Below are 20535 nucleotides of genomic sequence, written 5' to 3'. Positions count from 1 at the left end.
ATTTGTGAGCAGAGAATAGTTCACTTTTGCATTTCAAGCTTGGTGGCTGACCGGCTACTGAAATGGGAGAATGTTTCACCGTGCAATTGAGTGGAAGTGCAGTTCTCTAGAGTACATGTGCCCTCGTCTTGATGTCGGCCCTTCTCCCCTGTTCCCCACAAAAAAAACGCCTCTCATTTTAGCTCACAGAGTATTTGTTCTTTTCCCCCCAGACAGGAGGCAGCGGTGGGTTCGATCTGGCAGGTTTACTGAATAACCCAGGCTTCATGAATATGGTAATTCTGCCGCTTGGTCTCTTACTTGCTCCTTTTATGATTTTTATATTTTTCTAATCGGTTGTCCCCCCACAAGGTCACTTACCACCAAATAACCTTCCCCTTGATTGGGTGAAGAAATCCCGTGCCATGAACATATCCCTGACCTGTTCCCGCTACTGCTCTGTGACCAGCAACTTAGCTGTGTTCCATTTGGCTGAGATGCGCCATCTGTACGATTGCTTTCTCATACCTGACATCTCGCAAATGGATCATTCCGTTCATGAAAGGTTCCTCCAAGTGGCCTTGGGTGGGAGCTGCTGATGATGGATGACGTTGCCACTAGGATTGGAGTCAGGTTTGATGGTGCAAGTGTGAAATTTCTCTACTGTGTCCACTTGTACTGTCTGATGCTGTCACAGTCTGGTTCCAGATTTTCCCCTTCTAATCTTGGGTTGTGTCTGGAGAGAGTATTATGAGCTGTACAACACTGGGTGAAGTACTGATGTGCACAGGTTGGTGGGTGATGGGAGCAGATTATGGTGATGAATTAAGAAAGATATTGCCAACATTAAGCATGTTGACTTGAGCACAATTATTCCAATAGCATATTGGTAGCCAATATGCTGAATAAGCCCAGTAACAATAGATCATCTCAGCAATGTAATAACGAGGTAGATTCTACACTCTACCATCTTCAGCTGCTTCATCAATGATCTTCCCTCCATCATAAGGTCAGAAGTGGGGATGTTCGCTGATGACTGCACAGTGTTCAGTGCCATTTGCAGCTCCTCAGATAATGAAGCAGTCCATGCCCGCATGCAGCAAGACCTGGACGACATTCAGGCTTGGGCTGATAAGTAGCAGGTAACATTTGTGCCACACAAGTGCCAGGCAATGACTATCTCCGACAAACGAGCGTCTAACCACCGCCCCTTGACATTCAGCGACATTACCATTGCCGAGTCCCCCACCATCAATATCCTGGGGGGTCACCATTGACCAGAAGCTTAACTGGACCAGCCATATAAATACTGTGGCAACAAGAGCAGATCAGAGGCTGGGTATTCTGTGGCGAGTGTCTCACCTCCTGACTCCCCAAAGCCTTTCCACCATCTACAAGGCACAAGTCAGGAGTGTGATGAAATACTCTCCACTTGCCTGGATGAGTGCAGCTCCAACAACACTCAAGAAGCTCGATACCATCCAGGACAAAGCAGCCCGCTTGGTTGGCACCCCATCCACCACCTAAAACATTCACTCCCTCCACCACCGGCGCATCGTGGCTGCAGTGAGTACCACCTACAAGATGCACTGCAGCAAGTCGCCAAGGCTTCTTCGGCAGCAGGCGCATGGGAACACCGCCACCTCCAAGTTCCCCTCCAAGTCACACACCATCCTGACTTGGATGTATATCGTCGCTGGGTCAAAATCCTGGAACTCCCTCCCGAACAGCACTGTGGGAGTACCTACACCACACGGACTGCAGCGGTTCAAGAAGGCGGCTCACCACCACCTTCTCAAGGGCAACTAGGGATTAGCGATAAATGCTGGCCTTGCCCGCGACGCCCACATTCCATGAATGAATAAAAAAAAAAAATTAAAAATCTTCTCCAAATTTGGTTAGAAGATCAGCATTCTAACTAGGAGGGTATCATACCAAGTAACAAACTCTTTATTGCTGAATGTCATTTGCATCTTGTAATATGAAATATTTTCCATTACTTTATACTTGAATCTTTAAAAGAAACTTCAAGGTATGCAAGAAACAGTTACTTAAATGGGTCAACTAGAATTAGTTTATTTTTACATATCAGTGATTTCTCAATGATTTCCTCTTTTAGGCATCTAATCTAATGCAGAATTCACAAGTACAGCAATTGTAAGTCTCTTTCTTTCAATGGTTTCTCTTTTTAGTTACTGTCAATTCCGAAGTTTTTCCATTCAGTTAACGACTTGTTTCCAATTCTGTTGGGCAGAATGTCTGGAATGATGTCTGGGTCATACGGTCCGGTAGCAGGTGCCGCAGCAGGGCCTGGGACAGGAGCCAATGATATTGCAGGCCTCATCCAAGCGTGAGTACTTTTTATTCTTGCTCTTCCTGTCTGTATGAGGAGAGATTGGGTCGATTGGGCTCGTACTCGCTGGAGTTTAGAAGAATGAGAGAGGATCTCATTGAAACTTATAAAATTCTAACAGGACTAGACAGACTAGATGCAGGAAGGATGTTCCCGATGGTCGAGGAGTCCAGAACCAGGGGTCACAGTCTAAGGATAAGGGGTAAGCCATTTAGGACAGAAATGAGGAGGAATTTCTTCACCCAGAGAGTGGTGAACCTGTGGAATTCTCTACCACAGAAGGCAGTAGAGGCCAATTCATTAAATATATTCAAGAAGGAGTTGGATATATTTCTTACGGCTAAAGGGATATGGGGAGAAAGCAGGGATAGGGTACTGAATTTGGATGATCAGCCATGATCTCATTGAATGGCGGAACAGGCTCGAGGGGCCGAATGGCCTACTCCTGCTCCTATCTTCTATGTTTCTATGTCCACCTCTGCATATATCTGGAATGATACAGCACAGAAAGAGGCCATTGGGCCCGTGCCAGCTCATTGGTAGAACTAGCCAATTAATCCCACTCTCCTGCTCTTTCCCCATAGCCCTGTAGTTTTTTTTTTCCCCTCAAGTATTTCTCCAATTCTCTTGAATATTACTATTGAATCTGCTTCCACCACCCTTTCGGGCAGTGCATTCCAGATCATCATAACTCTTTGTGTAAAAAAAAAAAACTCATGTCGCCCTTGGTTCTTTTGACAATCACCTTAAATCTGCCACTGGAAACAGTTTCGCCTTGTGTGTGCACTCAACACCGTTCATGATTTTGAACACCTCTCTCAAATCTCCCCTTAACCTTCTCTGCTCTAAGGAGAACAACCCCAGCTTCTCAAGTCTTGCCACATGACTGAAGTCCTTCACCCCTGGTACCATTCTAGTTCATCTCTTCTGCACCCTCTCCAAGGCTTGGACATCCTTCCTAAAGTGTGGCGCCCAGAATTCTTTTGTCACTTCTGGGACTTGAAGCTGATAAAGAGAACATTTTACTCATCCATTCTGTTGTGTAGTTTGGATGACTTATCTTCAGCAGCAACAAACGTGTCAATCTTGGCTCAGTGGGAGGACACTCGAGTCAAGGTCATGGATTCAAGCCTCATTCCAGAGACTTGAGTACATAATTGAGGCTGACACTTTAGTACACTACAGAGGGAGTGCTGCACTGTCAGAAGTTCTGTCTTTGGGGTGAGATGCCAATTGAGTAGATTGGGCCTATACTCTCTGGAGTTTAGAAGAATGAGAGGTGACCTCATTGAAACATACAAGATTCTGAGGGGAATTGACAGGGTAGATGCTGAGAGGTTGTTTCCCCCTGGCTGGAGAGTCTAGAAGATGAGGAATTTCTTCACTCGGAGGGTTGTGGATCTTTGGAATTCTCTACCCCAAAGGGCTGTGGATGCTGAAGCATTGAGTATATTCAAGGCTGAGATAAATAGATTTTTGGACTCTAGAGGAATCTAGGGATATGAGGATCAGGCAGGTAAAGTGGAGTTGAGGTTGAAAATTAACCATGATCTTATTGAATGGCGGAGCAGGCTCGAAGGGTCATATGGCCTACTCCTGCTCCTAATTCTTGGGTGCTAATACCGTCTGTCCCCTCAGCTGGACACGAATGATGCCTTGACACTATTTGAAGATCAGAGGAGTCCTGGCCAACACTTCTCCTTTAACCAAAGTCACTAAAATTTAATTTATCTCCGTGCCTTTTGTGGGATCTTGCTGTGCATAAATTGGCTGCCACATTCCCCTACTTTATAACCGTGACAACACTAAAAGTATGTCATTGAGTGTGAAGTGCTTTGGCCCTTCTGAGGATGTGAAAGATCCTATATAAATGGAAGTTCTTTCTTTGCTTGTAGGCTCCCCTGTGTCATCCATTTGAAAAATGTGTTGAATTGTAGAATGAATACCTGTGATGGGCATCTACTCTCGTGCTTTTGTTTGGGTCATTTACTATCTCCAGCTATCTTGGGCTGCCATGCACCCTTACTGGGTTAACCGACTTTTTACGACAAATGCTTTATAGTTTAGAAACTGGCATTTTTACTGCGTCTGGGACTTGTATTTAAAATTGAAATACTCTGCGAACTAGTCATGTAGAAATTGATGGGACGTTGCCCTGCACCAAATTACTTGGGGGGGGGGGGGGGGGCCCCCCCCAACTGTTCCCAGTGTGGTTTTCAGGCACCCGATGGGAAGTGTGTTGGGGGGAGCAGGTTGTCTCGAGCTGGGGAATGACACAAAGTCCACACAAATCATGTCTCATTTCTGTTGTGACTTGTTTTCTTTACTTTTTTTTTTTAAACCCAGCGGGCAACAGTTTGCACAGCAGATGCAGCAGCAGAACCCAGAGTTAATTGAACAGTTACGGAGCCAAATCCGGAGCCGGACCCCCAGTGCCAGCAACGAGGAACAGTCCTAACAGCAGACGAGGTGAGTGCTGTTTGACAGCGATTTGGGAGATGTAGACACGTACAGAAGCTATCTTCAGAGATATGGGAAAGTAGCATTTTCGGTCAGGCAGCCTCATGTGAATTTTTCAATGATCTTCTCACTTAAATAAAATGAGTACTAGAGGATAAAAGGGTGTATTTTCCTCATTTTGAAGTTAGCAAAAAAAATCGGTGTGAATATAAAGTAAGTTTGTAGACAGCAGGGAGGTAAATGTACTAGGTCATTGCAGGTGTACGGCCTTATCCAGGAGAATCTCCTTAACGTGGGACAAAAGCCAAACCAAGGCAGAAACTTTTTAATTCTGCTGTCTGGACACCTCTTTAAACCCTTGCCCCCTTCTCTCTCGAAGCCTCCTCTAACAGCCCATCTCTATGACCGAGTATTCAGTCACCTCTTCACTCTTCCACAAGGCTGTCTGGTCCTCTACAAAGCAGCTTAGGACTTTTTTTTTACCTTTTTTAAGTGTGTTACATAAATGTAAGTTGTTGACAGATAAACTTGTGCAAAACCTTTATTTAACTGAGGAGGTGGGAGGTGCCTTCTCCGGTGCTAGGGAATCCACTGGTCCAGTAGCTGCTTCTATTCAGTGTCATATGAACATACGAATTAGGAGCAGGAGTAGGCCGCTCGAGCTGGTCTGATCTGATTACTCCACATTCCTGCCTACCCCCGTGTCTTGTTTGAAGGTGGAAGTATCATCACTGAATAGTGCGAGACCAGCAGATCTAATCGTCGAACCCCCTGGAAAAGAGCGATGAGAGAGGAAAAGGACAGCAACACCAGAATTTAAGGGGGAAAGTGAACCGAAAATCCACAGGTCATTCAGCATCTGAGAATTGAGGAATTTTGAGGCTTTCAGATGCTGGCTCACCTGTGCATTTCCAACATTTTGCTGATTTTACTGACCACTTTTGGTTCCCACTTCAACTGACTTAGCTGGTCGCATTCAGGACAGCGGTAGGAGTGCTGCACTTGTCCAAGCGTCCTGCTCCATACTGCTATCCAATGGACCCTCCCCCAAGCTGGAACGTTCCCATGGATTGGAGGGTAGCTAATGCAACCCCACTATTCAAAAAAGGTGGTAGAGAGAAAACGGGGAATTATAGATTGGTAAGCCTGACATCGGTAGTGGGGAAAATGCTAGTCCATTATAAAAGATGTAATAGCAGAGCACTTGGAAAACGGTGACAGGATCGGACAATGTCAACATGGATTTACAAAAGGAAAATCGTGCTTGACTAATCTACTGGAATTTTTTGAGGATGTAACTGGTAGAATAGATAAGGGAGAACCAGTGGATGTGTATTTGGACTTTCAGAAGGCTTTCGATAAGGTCCCGCATAAGAGATTAGTGTGTAAAGTTAAAGCACATGGGATTGGGGGTAAGGTACTGACTTGGACAGAGAACTGGTTGGCAGACAGGAAGCAAAGAGTTGGAATAAACGGGTCTTTTTCCGAGTGGCAGGCAGTGACTAGTGGGGTACCGCAGGGATCGGTGCTAGGACCCCAGCTATTCACAATATATATTAATGATCTAGACGAGGGAACTAGATGTAATATCTCCAAGTTTGCAGACAACACAAAGCTGGGTGGGCATGTGTGCTGTGAGGAGGATGCAGAGAAACTCCAAGATGATTTGGACAGGTTGGGTGATTGGGCAGATGCAGTATAATGTGGATAAATGTGAGGTTATCCACTTTGGTGGCAAAAACAGGAAGGCAGATTATTATCTGAATGGCAATAGATTGGGAGAAGGGGAAGTGCGACGATACCTGGGTGTCCTTGTGCACCAGTCACTGAAGGTAAGCATGCAGGTGCAACAGGCGGTTAAGAAGGCAAATGGTATGTTGGCCTTCATAGCGAGAGGCTTCGAGTACAGGAGCAAGGATGTCTCGCTACAGTTGTACAGGGCCTTGTTGAGACCACACCTTGAGTATTGTGTGCAGTTTTGGTCGCCTTATCTGAGGAAGGATGTTCTTGCCATGGAGGGAGTGCAGCGAAGATTCACCAGACTGATACCTGGGATGGCAGGAATGACGTATGAGGAGAGATTGGGTCAATTGGGCTTGTATTCGCTGGAGTTTAGAAGAATGAGAGGGGATCTCATTGAAACTTATAAAATTCTAACAGGACTAGACAGACTAGATGCAGGAAGGATGTTCCCGATGGTGGGGGAGTCCAGAACCAGGGGTCACCGTCTAAAGATAAGGGGTAAGCCATTTAGGACAGAGATGAGGTGGAATTTCTTCACCCAGAGAGTGGTGAACCTGTGGAATTCTCTACCACAGAAGGAAGTTGAGGCCAATTCATTAAATATATTCAAGAAGGAGTTAGATATATTTCTTGAGGCTAAAGGGATCAAGGGATATGGGGAGAAAGCAGGGACAGGGTACTGAATTTATGATCAGCCATGATCTCATTAAATGGCGGAGCAGGCTCGAGGGGCTGAATGGCCTACTCCTGCTCCTATCTTCTATGTTTCTATGCACATGTATGGCCGGCTGGTGAGGACAAATTGGGCTTGGATGTGACTCCCTCCATTGTCGAATGCCCTCCAGACTCTCGGGTGTGAAGAATAGCGCATTACATTGCATGAGAGGGGGTGACTTGCCAGTGGAACTGCACCCCAGCAAAGGTCTTTAGGGAGGTAGATTGGGCTCCAGGGTTTAGAAGAATGAGAGGTGATCTCATTGAAACATATGAGATTCTGAGGGGGTTGATGGATGCTGAGAGGCTGTTTCTCCTGACTGGAGAGTCTAGACCTAGGAGGCAAAGTCTTAGGATAAGGGGTTGGCCATTTAAGACTGAGATGAGGAATTTCTTCACAGAGGGTTGAGAATCTTTGGAATTCTCTACCCCAAAGGGCTATGGATGCTGAAGCGTGGAGTATATTTAAGGCCGAGATATAGATTTTTGGGCTCTAGGGGAATCGAGGGATATGGGTAACAGGCGTGAAAGTGGAGTTAAGGTCGAAGATCAGTCATGATCTTATTGAATGGCAGAGCAGGCTTGAGGGGCTGTATGGCCTTCTCCTGCTACTAATTCTTAAGTTCTTATGTAAAAGAAAGGTTTCCAATCATACAGCTTTAAAAAAACAAACATTTCTCAGTTAAGATTGCACATGTTGATTAATTTTTGGATGTTTTTAATTTCGCAGGAGATGTGAGTCAGTCCAACCCTTACTACTACGAGTTGAGGTCGTTTGTTCTTCACTTTGCCATCAGGAACTTGAAGTAATGATTTGTACTGTCACTTGCATGTTCAGGCGGATCCTCTGAGCGAAGAACAGACAACTTGTAAATACGGAATAAAAAAAAAAAACTGGGTTTTCAAGCTTGCAAAAGCCACTTATCAACCTTTTTGTGGAATTTATGTAGTGAGCTTTCTGTGATTCTCTAAGTTTTTAATCAGAATGTTCACCGAGGAACACCTAACTTCTCTATCACTTCTCCAGAACACCTGTCGTCCTGTAAGATTCCACTGTTCCCTTTAAAATAAAGAAACGGAACAGCAATGGCTCCATACCTCGCCTTCTCACAATACTGACATTACCCTCGTTCACTTTATACTGTTTAGGCTTACAAAGCTTATATAAGAATTTTTTTGTTGTCTGAAGCATTTTTTTTTCCAGCATTTCATCTGTTCAGGAGAATGGAACAGCAGAAGCCATATCTATAAATACAAACTAATTCAGCTTGCAATCTGATTGATTAACATCACTTGTGTTTTTCATTCACGTAGGCTTTTTTAATGGCGCAGAAGATGGTAGGAAAAAAGGATTTGTGCGTAGTCTTTTTAAACTTGACTGTTTGAGAACGAGAGGTGAACACGAATCTTAAGTTGGCCCCGGGAGTGAAATGGTGGAACTTTTTTCAGTGACAGTTGTTTGAGAAATCACTAGCATCATCAGGTCAACAGAATTGAGATCTACTTCCAATTTGTAGTTGATGTATTTTAAAGAATCCTTTTACAGTGTAGACTTCAGATGCTGCATGCAACAAAAAACCCCAAAACACTGCCAAAACCCCACATTTCCCGAGGATTGAGCATGTAATGTGCATTGTTCTAGCTGTAGGAATAAAAGGTCTTCATTAGCAGCCAGTGTCTGTGGCCAACACCTGCTCATAAAAGGAGGGGACAAATTGAAGTGAAAGTTCTCCCATTCTGTCACTCAAAACATTTCCCTTAAATTTCTGTAAAACTCCCTTATGGAATCTTTTTTTCTTTTTGTAAATCCACCTAAGGTATTCATGGAAGTGTTTTGGTGTCCTGTTTGTGCACATATATATTCAACCTGTGCCACATGGCCAAGACCACTAGTGTGTAGTTTTCATGGAAAAATAGAGCGAATGCAAACCTTAAACGTCGGTGGATGTCCCTGTGATAAATTTGATTTATTCAGTCAGCAGCAAACTAGTGACTCTAATTAATTCGTTCTAAACTTACTGGATCACAGAATGCAATCTGCAAAACACTGGTTTAAAAAAAATCCTGGAATGCCAGGTCATAAAAATTAAATTTGGCTTATTCAGTCACCTTCAACCAGTGGTTCTGCAAGTAGCTAACTGACCTGTTCCTGGGCAGGGGTGTCGCAAGCAAAGCATTTGTCTTGTTATACCAAGTCCATGGTCCCACTTATTTGCATCTATCATAAGTTTCAAATACTAACACATCCCGATGTTCTGGCCCAGGATTTGCCCAGCAATGAGGCAACAGTGCTAAGAACAGCCCTCTCAAAACTGCCAGGCCCTTAAAATGCAAATCAGGACAAACCAGCACACAAGAAATATATAAAACACAAATAAGATTGAGTCGCCTGGGGGGTTTTGAGTACCAGGACACCCCTGTTCTTGATGCACAATGTTTCAATATTCAAAGAACAACAAATGAATTGCAAGTATTAAAAAAACACACACACAATTATTCCTGGGAGTGGATTGCAACTGAATCCTCCACACAAGATGCAACTTCTCAAGTTCCTTGTTCCCATTTAGTGTGATGAACAGTCATGTACAGCCACCCTTCTTGAAGTGAATATTTAAGCAGAGTTTCATCCCACCAGATGTTGTCTTTTCCCATTTGTAATAATGAAGGTTAATACTTTGCCGTAAACATACTGCTACCCCCAGGGTAATCTGCTTATTTAAAGTTTTTAATACTACTTGAATTGCAGAGCCTTTATACATTTGTATTGTTTTAAAAAAAAAATTGAGGGGGGGGGAAAACGGTGTTTATTTCATCCGCACAAGAGTCCAGTAACTGTTAAAATATCAGAATTTTGTCACCAGTCAGGATCTCGTTATGTAAAACAGTAACTGATAAAGTTCTGTACAGCAGTTCGTTGTGTTTGTTGTGTTTGTGTTTGGAAAGCTGTTCCCTTTTGTTTCGGATGTGGTTTTGAATCCTAGCCCAAAGTGACAGCCTCTTACTTTCCCTCCAATCTTCTCACCTTACCCAAAGGTGTAATGAACCAAAATGCAGTTTACCGATCCACAAATACTGGTTGCCCTCCAGCACCCAACCCTAATTCCCATTCTTCAAACCACAATCCTGCCCTTGTTTGGCATCTGATGTGTACACTTCCCAACAAAGATCACTAAACCATGAGCAGGAACCCTGGCTGATTTTTCTCCCTTTCCACCCCCACCTTTTCCTAGACTATGGATAATGAGGGGGACTGGCATTCAAATGTGAGTAAGCGATGCTGCAATGGTTCCGAGCCTTGGTCAGACCGCATCTGGAGTACTCTGTTCAGTTACTCAGGATATATGGCACAGAAACAGGCCATTTCACAGTGCCAGGGACCCGGGTTCGAATCCGGCCTCGGGTGACTGTCTGTGTGGAGTTTGCACATTCTCCCCGTGTTTGCGTGGGTTTCCTCTGGGTGCTCCGGTTTCCTCCCACAGTCCAAAGATGTGCAGGTTAGGTTGATTGGCTATGATAAATTGACCCTTAGTGTTAGGGGGATTAAATACGGGGGGTTACGGGGATCGGGTGGGATATGTGGCGGTGCAGGCTCGATGGGCTGAAATGGCCTCTATCTGCACTGTGGGGTTTCTGTGATTCTGTGATTTGGACCAACCAGTCCATGTCGGCGTTTATGCTCCACTCGAGCCTCCTCCCATCTTTCCTCATCTAACTCTCCCAGCATGACCCTCTATTCCCTTCTCCCTTAAATGCATCTATACTATTTGCCTCAACCACTCCCTGTGGCAGCGAGTTCCACATTCTCACCACTCTCTGGGTAAAGAAGTTTCTTCTGAATTCCCTATTTGATTTCTTGGTGACTATCTTATATTGATGGCCTCAAGTTATGCTCTTCCCCCACAAGTGGAAACACTCTCTCTGTATCCACTCTATCAAAACCTTTCATAATTTTAAAGACCTCTGTTAAATCACCCTTCAGCCTTTTTTCCAAGAGAAAAGGGATCCAGCCTGTTCATCCTTTCCTGATATGTATACCCTCGCATTTCTGGTATCATCCTTATAAATCTTCTCTGCACCCTCTCCAGTGGCTCTATATCCTTTTTATAATATGGTGACCAGAACTGTACGCGGTACTCCCAAGTTTTGGTCACCGAACCTCAGGAAGGATGTATTGGCCTTGGAAAGGGGTACAGTGCAGATTCACCACAGTAGTTACGTAGAATATAGAGCACAAAAACAGGCCATTCAGCCCAACTACATTGAGGACATGTTGCAATAACTTGGCTTGTATTCCCTTGATAGTAGACGGCTGAGGAGTGATTTAATTGAGGTATTTAAAATTATTACGGGATTTGATAGTTTAGATAGAGAAGCAATTTCCTCCAGTGGGCAATGTTCCTGTAATTTCTTTTTGATGCGCTACCCCTTTAAGGGGCCCATTCAAAATACCAGGCATGCGCAGTTTTTCCCTATTGAAAAGCCGCCAAGCCGGCTGAGGGAGGTCGAGCCAAGCAGCTTAAAGGGAACATTGCTGGTGGGGGAATCCAGAGCAAGAGAATAATCCTAAAATTGGATTTAGGCTATTTAGGTGTGGAATCAGGAAGCACTCTTTCCACAAAGGATAGTGAAAATCTGGAACTCTCTCCTCCACCGCCACCCCCCCCACCCCCAAAACAAAAAAAGGCTGTGGCTGTTGGGTCAATTGATATTTTCAAGACTGGCATCTAGATTTTTGTTAGGTATTAAGAGATTTGGAACAGAGGTGGGTGAATGGAGTTGAGGTACAGATCAGCCATGATCCAATTGAATGGTGGAACAGGCTCAAGGGGCTGAATGGCCTCCTCCTGTTCCTATGCAACCAATTTTTATGTCCCAACTGCAGCCCCCTGTTGAGATCGGCTAGGAAACCAATACTTCACTGGTCTGCATAGCTCAGTATCATTTTGGAGGGTTCATCTATCCAATGACGCTGGACAGGCTATTCTAAGGCTCTTTTTTTATTTCATTCCTGGGATGTGGGCGTCGCTGGCAAGGCCAGCATTTATTGCCCATCCCTAATTTCCCTCGAAAGTGGTGGTGAGCCATCTTCTTGAATATAACTGTGGTTGGTTAGGCCATTTCAGAGGGAAGTTGAGAGTCAACCACATTGCTAGAGTCACATATAGGCCAGATCGGGTAAGGACGGCGGATTTTCTTCCCTGAAAGACATCAGTCAACCAGCTGGGTTTTTACGACAATCATTACTGATGGTAGCTTTTTATTCCAGATTTATTTCCAGCTGTCATAGTGGCATTTGAACATTTGACCAGGCCTCTGGATTACTAGTCCAGTAACACAACCACTATACTACCATACCCGTACTGGTCACCATGAGCTGATCATTGAAATACAAAGCAGTTTGCATTCATTCTGCGCTGTTCTGACAATTGATTAAATCACACACGCAATAAAAACTGGACGTCTGCAGCAGGTTAACTGAGAGAAATGTCCACACTTTAGGCACGGGTTTTGCACCTGATATTCCACCCACCGCACATGCCATGTAAAAGTTTGCAGACCAATTATTGGAAGCCTTTAACTGGTCGATGAACGTATTTAAAAAAAAAACTCAACTAATTTTCTACTTTGAGCCTTTGTTAATTTTGTGCTTAAATGTAATCAGTTTTTAATTGAAGGAGGAGTAGCTTTATCAGTGTGTTAAATTAAGAATTTTGACCCCTGTCTTAAAATGTGTGAAGTCTTAATATGTTCTCGTGCAAAAAAAAATAATTGTACACACTGGAATTCAAACATTGGAAGAGGTAATTATTGGCTGACTTGAATCTGGTTACTGGGCCCACTGGTGTTAACTATACCTGTGCAGTGCACAGTGTATCTGAAAAACAGGACATTTATTTAAGTCTAGTGACAGTAAGGACAAGTCAGCCCTTTGAAAATTGAAAAACACCTTTTAGCAATTTAAACAGAAAATGCTGGAAATACTTAGGCTAGATAGCATCTGGCGAGAGAGAAACAGTTAACGTTGCAGGCTGGTGACCTTTCATCAGAACTGGAAAATGTCACAGACATAACCGGTTTTAAGCAAGGGCAGGGAGAGGAGAGGAAAGAACAAAAGGGAGGGTCTGTGACAGGGTGGAAGGCAGGAGAGATTAAAGGAACAGAATCATTACCAGCACCTGCTGGCTGGGGGGAAAAAATAGGAGCAGTGGTTATGATCCGAAATTGTTGAACTTGATGTCGAGTGCGGAAGATTGTGAAATGCCTAATCGAAAGAAACATAGAAGATAGGAGCAGGAGTAGGCCATTCGGCCCCTCGAGCCTGCTCTGCCATTCAATGCGATCATGGCTGATCATCCAAATTCAGTACCCTGTCCCTGCTTTCTCCCCATATCCCTTGATCCCTTTAGCCTTAAGAAATATATCCAACTCCTTCTTGAATATATTTAATGAATTGGCCTCTACTGCCTTCTGTGGTAGAGAAAAGGTGCTGTTCCTCGAGCTTCTGTTGAGCTTTGTTGGAACAGTGTTGGGAGGCCGAGGACAGAGTGGGAGTGGGGACAGAAAATTAAAATGGCAAGCAACCGGAAGCTTATGGTCATACTTGCGTACTGAACGGAGGTGTTCAGCAAAGCGATCACCCAATCTGCGTTTGGTCTCCCTATCGCAGAGGAGACCGCGATAACCCTTTTAGCCATAACTTTCAATTTTGTGGTGGTCATTTAACATTTCTTGTTGGAGGGGGAAAATTGATGAAGTTTATGTGCAGCTTTGCTTTTCTTTGTAACTCAGGTCATGCTGTTGATTATTCTAGGCTCTGCAGTGTGTGACAACTGCAGGACACCTCCTCATTAAAACAGTAGATAGACCGATATTCCTCCTAACCCTCCCCTGCTGCAGGACGACTCATGCTGGATACAGTTCCGCTGTAGTCATACATCACCCTCTCACCCCTCCTTCCCGCTTACCTATGACCGAGGGACTAAAATGTGCCTCATTCTGTTGGAACATTTGAGCTATCTAAATTCTGCCCGTTAACCTTTTTTACTGTGACCTGGTAACCACCACTGGATTCTCTGAGAGAAAGTTGACGGGAACTCTCACTAACTTTTTGAATCATCTTTTCTGTCAATGGTATTTGTAGTGTAAAAGTATTCGGCCAACTTGGAATAGTTCTGATGTATCGTTAAACAACATTCACCAGACTAATGTAATAGCAAAATACTGTGGATGTTTCTCTCCACGGATGCTGCCTGGCCTGCTGAGTATTTCCAGCATTTTCTGCTGTTAATTCACCAGACTAACCAGTTTCTCAGGTCTATATTTTTTTTAATTCAGTCACACGATGTGGGTGTCAGGGGCAAGGCCAGCATTTATTGCCCAGTCCCTAGTTGCTCTCCAGAAGGTGGTGGTGAACCACTGCAGTCCGAGTGGATTATAGTTTTCCTAGTGGTTTTTGATATAACCAAGTGGCTTGCTGGGCCACTTCGGAGGGCAGGTAAGAGTTAACCACGTTGCTGTGAGTCTGGAGTCACATATAGGCCAGACCAGGTAAGAACAGCATGTTTCCTTCCCTAAAGAACATTAGTGAACCAGATGGGTTTTTATGACAATCCGGTAGTTTCATGGTCACCATCACTGATACTACCTTTCTGTTCCAGATTTATTTATTTAACTGAATTTAAATTTCCCAGCTGCCGTGGTGAGATTTGAACTCATATATTCCAGATTATTAGTCCAGGCCTCTGGATTACTAGTCCAGTAACATGATCACTAAGCTACCATATCTGATGCTGCCTCTAGCCTATCATGAAAGAAAGACTTGCATTTCTATAGCGCCTTTCACAACCACCAGACATCCCAAAGCGCTTTACTGCCAATGAAATACTTGTTGAAGTGGAGTCACTGTTGTAATAAACGCAGCACCCAAAATTGTGCACAGCAAGCTCCCACAAACAGGAATGTGATAATGACCAGATAATCTGTTTCAGTGATGTTGATTGAGGGATAAATATTGGCCAGGACAGCGGCGAGAACGTCCTTGCTCTTCTTCAAAATAGTGCCATGGGATCTTTTACATCCACCCAAGAGCGCAGACGGGGCCTCGGTTTAACATCTCAGCTGAATGACGGCACCTCTGATAGTGCAGCACTCCCCTCACCACTGCACTGGAGTGTCGGCCTTGATTTTTGTGCTCACGTCTCTGCAGTGGGACTTGAACCCACACCCTTCTGACTCAGGCGAGAGTGGTACCTGCTGAGCCACTGGCCGACACTTTATTGGAGTCCCAGATCAGCCTGTGCTAAGGTCAGATACAAAACGTGGAATGGATCAATACACGTCATCAGGCAGCTGCTACAAAAGACGGAATGGATCAATACATCAAATCATTCTAATCAGGCATTTGAGCCAAAGCATAGACTGGATCAATACACCGCAACACTCGGTTGCATACAAATGCTGACCATAGCAGTCATGTTGCTTAAAGTTATTGCACCCAAGTGACAAAAGGGCAAAATTAATGGAACCTCGTTTTAACTTTAACTTTTTAAACAGGGCTGTTGTCGTATTATATTTTAAACTGGGAGGAAGTATGCAATGAAATCCTGTGTCACCTTCCCCCGTGCAAGTTTATTAAAATATACTTTTTTTTTAAATTGTAAAACAGTTGACCGATGCAGCTTAAAAATAAGATTTTCTTTCCTTCACCGCCCTTTTGCTAAAGGCTCCTGCTTGGGTGCAATTCTATGATTGTTGGCCTGTCTGTCTCTCCCTCTACCCCTCCATCCTGTCATAACAACACATATTTATATAACACCTTTAATGTAGTAAAACGTCCCAGGGCGTTTCGCAGGGACGATTAATCAAACAAAATTTGACACCGAGCCACATAAAGAGTTATTAGGACAGGTGACCAAAAGCTTGGTCAAAGAGGTAGGTTTTAGAGAGAGGTTTAGGGAGGGAATGCCTGAGCTTGGCGTCTAGGCGGCTGAAGGCATAGCCACCAATGGGAGAGCGATGAAAATCGGTGATGCGCACAGATCTCGGAGGGTATCACAGAATCACAGAAATCACAGAAACCCCACAGTGCAGATAGAGGCCATTTCGGCCCATCGAGCCTGCACCGACACATATCCCACCCGATCCCCGTAACCCCATGTATTTAATCCCCCTAACACTAAGGGTCAATTTATCACAGCCAATCAACCTAACCCGCACATCTTTGGACTGTGGGTAGTAGGAGGAGGTTGCAGAGATAGGGAAGGGCGAGGCAATGGAGGGATTTGAAAATGATGAGAATTTTAAAGCCATCTCACATGACTTGTCCAAATGACAGCTAGACTTTCTGTCTGAGTGACAGAACCTGTTTTTTTACACACTGCCCAGCTTCAGTGCAACATACGAGCAGTTAACAATATTTTACTATCTCCAACCACAGGATGGTGCTATTGCTTGGTGACCTTACTTCACGTTGGAGAGAAGTGCTTTAAAGAGGTTACAAATCGTCTTTTAGTTGTGCTCCTGATACGTTGCGATTTAACTTTTAATGCCATGGTTGTGGTTTCAAGTTCCACTCTGGATTCATGCACAGAATCTAAGCTGATCAGTGCAGTACTGAAGGAGAGCTCTAGTGGCAGAGTTGTGTGCTTTGGATGAGCTGTCAAGGTCTATGGGGCTCCACACAGGCCTCCCGTCCTTATTCATCTCACCCTATCAGCCTATCCTTCTATTCCTTTCTCCCTCATGTGTTTATCCAGCTTCCCCTTAAATGCATCTATACTATTCGCCTCAACCACTCCCTGTGGTAGCGAGTTTCACTTTCTCACCATTCTCTGACTAAAAAAGTTTCTCCTGAATTCCCTATTGGATTTATTAGTGACTATCTTATATTTATGGCCCCTAGTTTTAGTCTTCCCACACAAGTGGAAACATCTTCTCTACGTCTACCTTATCAAACCCTTTCATAATCTTAAAGACCTCTCTATCAGGTCACCCCTCAGCCTTCTCTTTTCTAGAGTGATTAAATTGTGCTAAATTATTGGATATTAGTTTATTTGCAAGATGCTCAAGGCAGTTGTGATCCAGCCTGCACTCGGGACTACATTCAGGTGTAGGAAAGTTTAAGGGGATTGTTTAATAAAATGTATCATTGACCATTGCAGTGAACCTTTTTTTAAGAAATGCTTAAAGATGGGTGTCATCTCATCTTTAAGAGGAACTAAAATGTATGAACAAATACAGATCTAATGAAGCAAACAAATTAGGTTAAGGTTTGTGTTGAAAATAAAATAAATGTAATTAAAAGTCTGAATATAAAATTTGAATAAATATGGGTGTTTTACATAAAATATAGCAGATCCTTCAGTGTCTATAAAGAGAAAAGATGGGTTAGCTTTTTGTCAGCCTTATCTCAGTGGGTAGCACTCTCGTCTCTGAGTCAGAAAGTTGTAGGTTCAAGTCCCACTCCAGCGATTTGAGTACGTGATCTAGGCTGACATTTCAATGTAGGACTGAGGGAGTGCTACACTGTCGGAGGTGCCGTCTATCACGTGAGACATTGAACCGAGATCCTTTCTGCCTGTGGACATAAAAGATCCCATGACACTATTCAAAGAAGAGCAGGGATGTCCTGGTCTGGTGTCCTGACCAACATTTATCCCTCAACCAACTGATTATCTAGTCATCTATCTCATTGCTGTTTGTGGGACCTTGCTGTGCACAAATGGGTTACTGTGTTTGCCTAAAAAAACAAGTGACTATTACAGGGTTTGTTTTTTTGTCTCTGGGTGTTTTACAATTGTTATGAAATAAAGGCACTGGAGTTAATAATCTTTAACAATTATTCAAAATTACAGTAGGTGATAGAGTGTCAGATTGGCTCATTTGATAGCCTGAGTCAGAAGGTTGTGGGTTCCAGCCCTATTGCAAACCCTCAGCACATAAGCTAGGCTGGTTTTTCAGTGCAGTACTGAGGGAGTGCTGCAATGCTTGGAGACGCTTTATTTCAGATGGGATGTTAAACATCTCCCTGTTCACATAGAACTATTTGAAGAAGAGCATGAAGTTTTCCTGGTACCCTGGCCAATATTCATCCCTCAGCCAACACCCCCCAAAAACAGATTAACTAGTCATTTAATTTTCTGTTTGTGGGGCCTTGCTGTGTGCAAGTTGGTTGCTTTTTTTAAATTCTTCTGGAGCGGAATTTATTGCCCATCCCTAATTGCCCTCGAGAAGGTGGTGGTGAGCCGCCACCTTGAACCGCTGCAGTCCCGTGTGGTGAAGGTACTCCCACAGTGCTGTTAGGGTGGGAGCTCCAGGATTTTGACCCAGCGACGATGAAGGAACGGCCGATATATTTCCAAGTCAGGATGGTGTGTGACTTGGAGGGGAACTTGGAGGTGGTGGTGTTCCCACACGCCTTGCTGCATTTACTCACCTGATAATAGTGACTGCACTTGGAAAGAAATTCAGTGGCTGTGAAGCACTTTGATGTAAGTCGGCACAAAAAAAAAACAAGTCCATGCGTTCGCTCTTTGTTTAAATGTGATCAGCTCAAGTCCTAAACATTAAAAACCTGAGTGCATGGCAGACAAATCCAGAAATGGATCGGTGAGACTCGAACAATAAAAAGCTAAGTCACTAGTTCTCACATTACACACACATGACTTCTTAAAGTAGTGTCAATCAATGTACAAATGGAGCAATAGGAACGGTTGGGGAAAAGCCCCCAGTGTGTACACCCTGCCCAGCCCTCCCCACCAAATGCACACACAAAGTACAAAATCAATCTTCTGGGGAGCTGGGATACGCTGAAAATAAAGAGCATGATGAAAAGAAATAAGCAAAGATATTAAGGAAGTAAGAGTATTAAGGGATGCGAGAAACGGGCAGGGAATTAAAATTAAATACGTGGAGCTGCTGGCTAACAAAATGATGTAGTAGGTTCGACGGGACAAATGGCCTCCTTCTGTTCCTTTATAAGCAAATGTTGATTATCTCATTTTGCTTTATGTAGTTTGCAACCTTGGTGTAATAGAAACATAGAAGATAGGAGCAGGAGTAGGCCATTCGAGCCTGCTCTGCCATTCAACGAGATCATGGCTGATCATTCAAACCCTAGCACCCGGTCCCTACACCGACAGCCATCCCACACAAGCCCTATCCCCGTAACCCCACGTATTTAATCCCCCCTAACACTAAGGGCCAATTTTTTTATCATGGCCAATCAACCTAACCCACACATCTTTGGACTGTGGGAGGAAACCGGAGCACCCGGAGAAAACCCACGCAAACACGGGGAGAATGTGCAAACTCCACACAGACAGTCACCCGAGGCCAGATTTGAACCCGGGTCTCTGGTGCTGTGAGGCAACAGTGCTAACCACTATGCCACTGTGCTTGACCCTGAAATGAGCTTCCGACCACATATCCGCAGCAAAACAAAGACCGCCTATTTCCAACTCTGTAACATCGCCCATCTCCGCCCTTGCCTCAGCTCATCCGCTGCTGATACCCTCATCCATGCCCTTGTTACCTCTAGACTTGACTATTCCAACGCACTCCTGGCTGGCCTCCCACGTTCTACCCCATGTAAACTTGAGGTCATCCAAATCTCGGCTGCCCATGTCCTAACTCGCACCAAGTCCCGTTCGCCCATCGCCCCTGTGCTCGCTGACCTACAATGGCTCCCGGTTAAGCAGCGCCTCGATTTCAAAATTCTCAATCCTGTTTTCAAATTCTTCCATGGCCTCCTCGCCCCTCTCTATCTCTGTAATCTCCTCCAGCCCCACAACCCCCCGAGATATCTGCGTTCCTCTAATTCTGGCCTCTTGAGCATCCCTGATTATAATCGCTCAACCCTTGGTGGCCGTGCCTTCTGTTGCCTAGGCCCTAAGCTCTGGAATTCCCTGCCTAAACCAGTCTGCCTTCCTACCTCTCTTTCCTCCTTTAAGACGCTCCTTAAAACCTACCTCTTTGACCAAGCTTTTGGTCACTTGCCCTAATTTATCCTTATGAGGCTCGGTGTCTAATTTTTTGTCTTATAATACTCCTGTGCAGCGCCTTGGGACGTTCTACTACGTTAAAGGCGCTATATAAATACAAGTTGTTGTTGTTCAAAAAAAATTGGGGATTACTTACCTTTATCCCATAGCTTTGTATGTTTTATTCCCCCTCTTAGTACAGGTATCATATATCCCTCCCTAGGATTTAAAAGAACATTTCTTTAAATTAACATAAAATTAAAAGAAACTATTTTTCTTAATTGAGTCTAAAATCTAAAAGAATAT

General features: G+C 44.2%; 1 protein-coding gene across 3 annotated transcripts in view; it reads left to right on the top strand.

The window, feature by feature from the left end:
- The window catches only part of LOC147108047 (small glutamine-rich tetratricopeptide repeat-containing protein alpha-like), a 45595-nt gene extending 35437 nt beyond the window's left edge, over positions 1–10158 (top strand). For 2 of the 3 annotated variants that reach the window (XM_086004492.1, XM_086004493.1), the window contains exons 8-12: positions 213–275; positions 2099–2136; positions 2234–2329; positions 4679–4801; positions 7980–10158. In XM_086004492.1, coding sequence (XP_085860618.1) covers positions 213–275; positions 2099–2136; positions 2234–2329; positions 4679–4790 — 309 coding nt within the window. In that variant the 3' untranslated portion in view covers positions 4791–4801; positions 7980–10158. The remainder of the gene's footprint in view (positions 1–212; positions 276–2098; positions 2137–2233; positions 2330–4678; positions 4802–7979) is intronic. The other variant, XM_086004494.1, reaches the window with a different exon arrangement.
- The last annotated feature ends 10377 nt before the right edge of the window (positions 10159–20535 follow it).

This window comes from Somniosus microcephalus, chromosome 13 (genome assembly GCF_052327205.1).
Source record: "Somniosus microcephalus isolate GS21.2 chromosome 13, FLI_Smic_1.0, whole genome shotgun sequence".
Taxonomy (NCBI): domain Eukaryota; kingdom Metazoa; phylum Chordata; class Chondrichthyes; order Squaliformes; family Somniosidae; genus Somniosus; species Somniosus microcephalus.
Note: the sequence above shows the minus strand (reverse complement) of the source record. Positions and strands in the feature narration are given on the sequence as shown.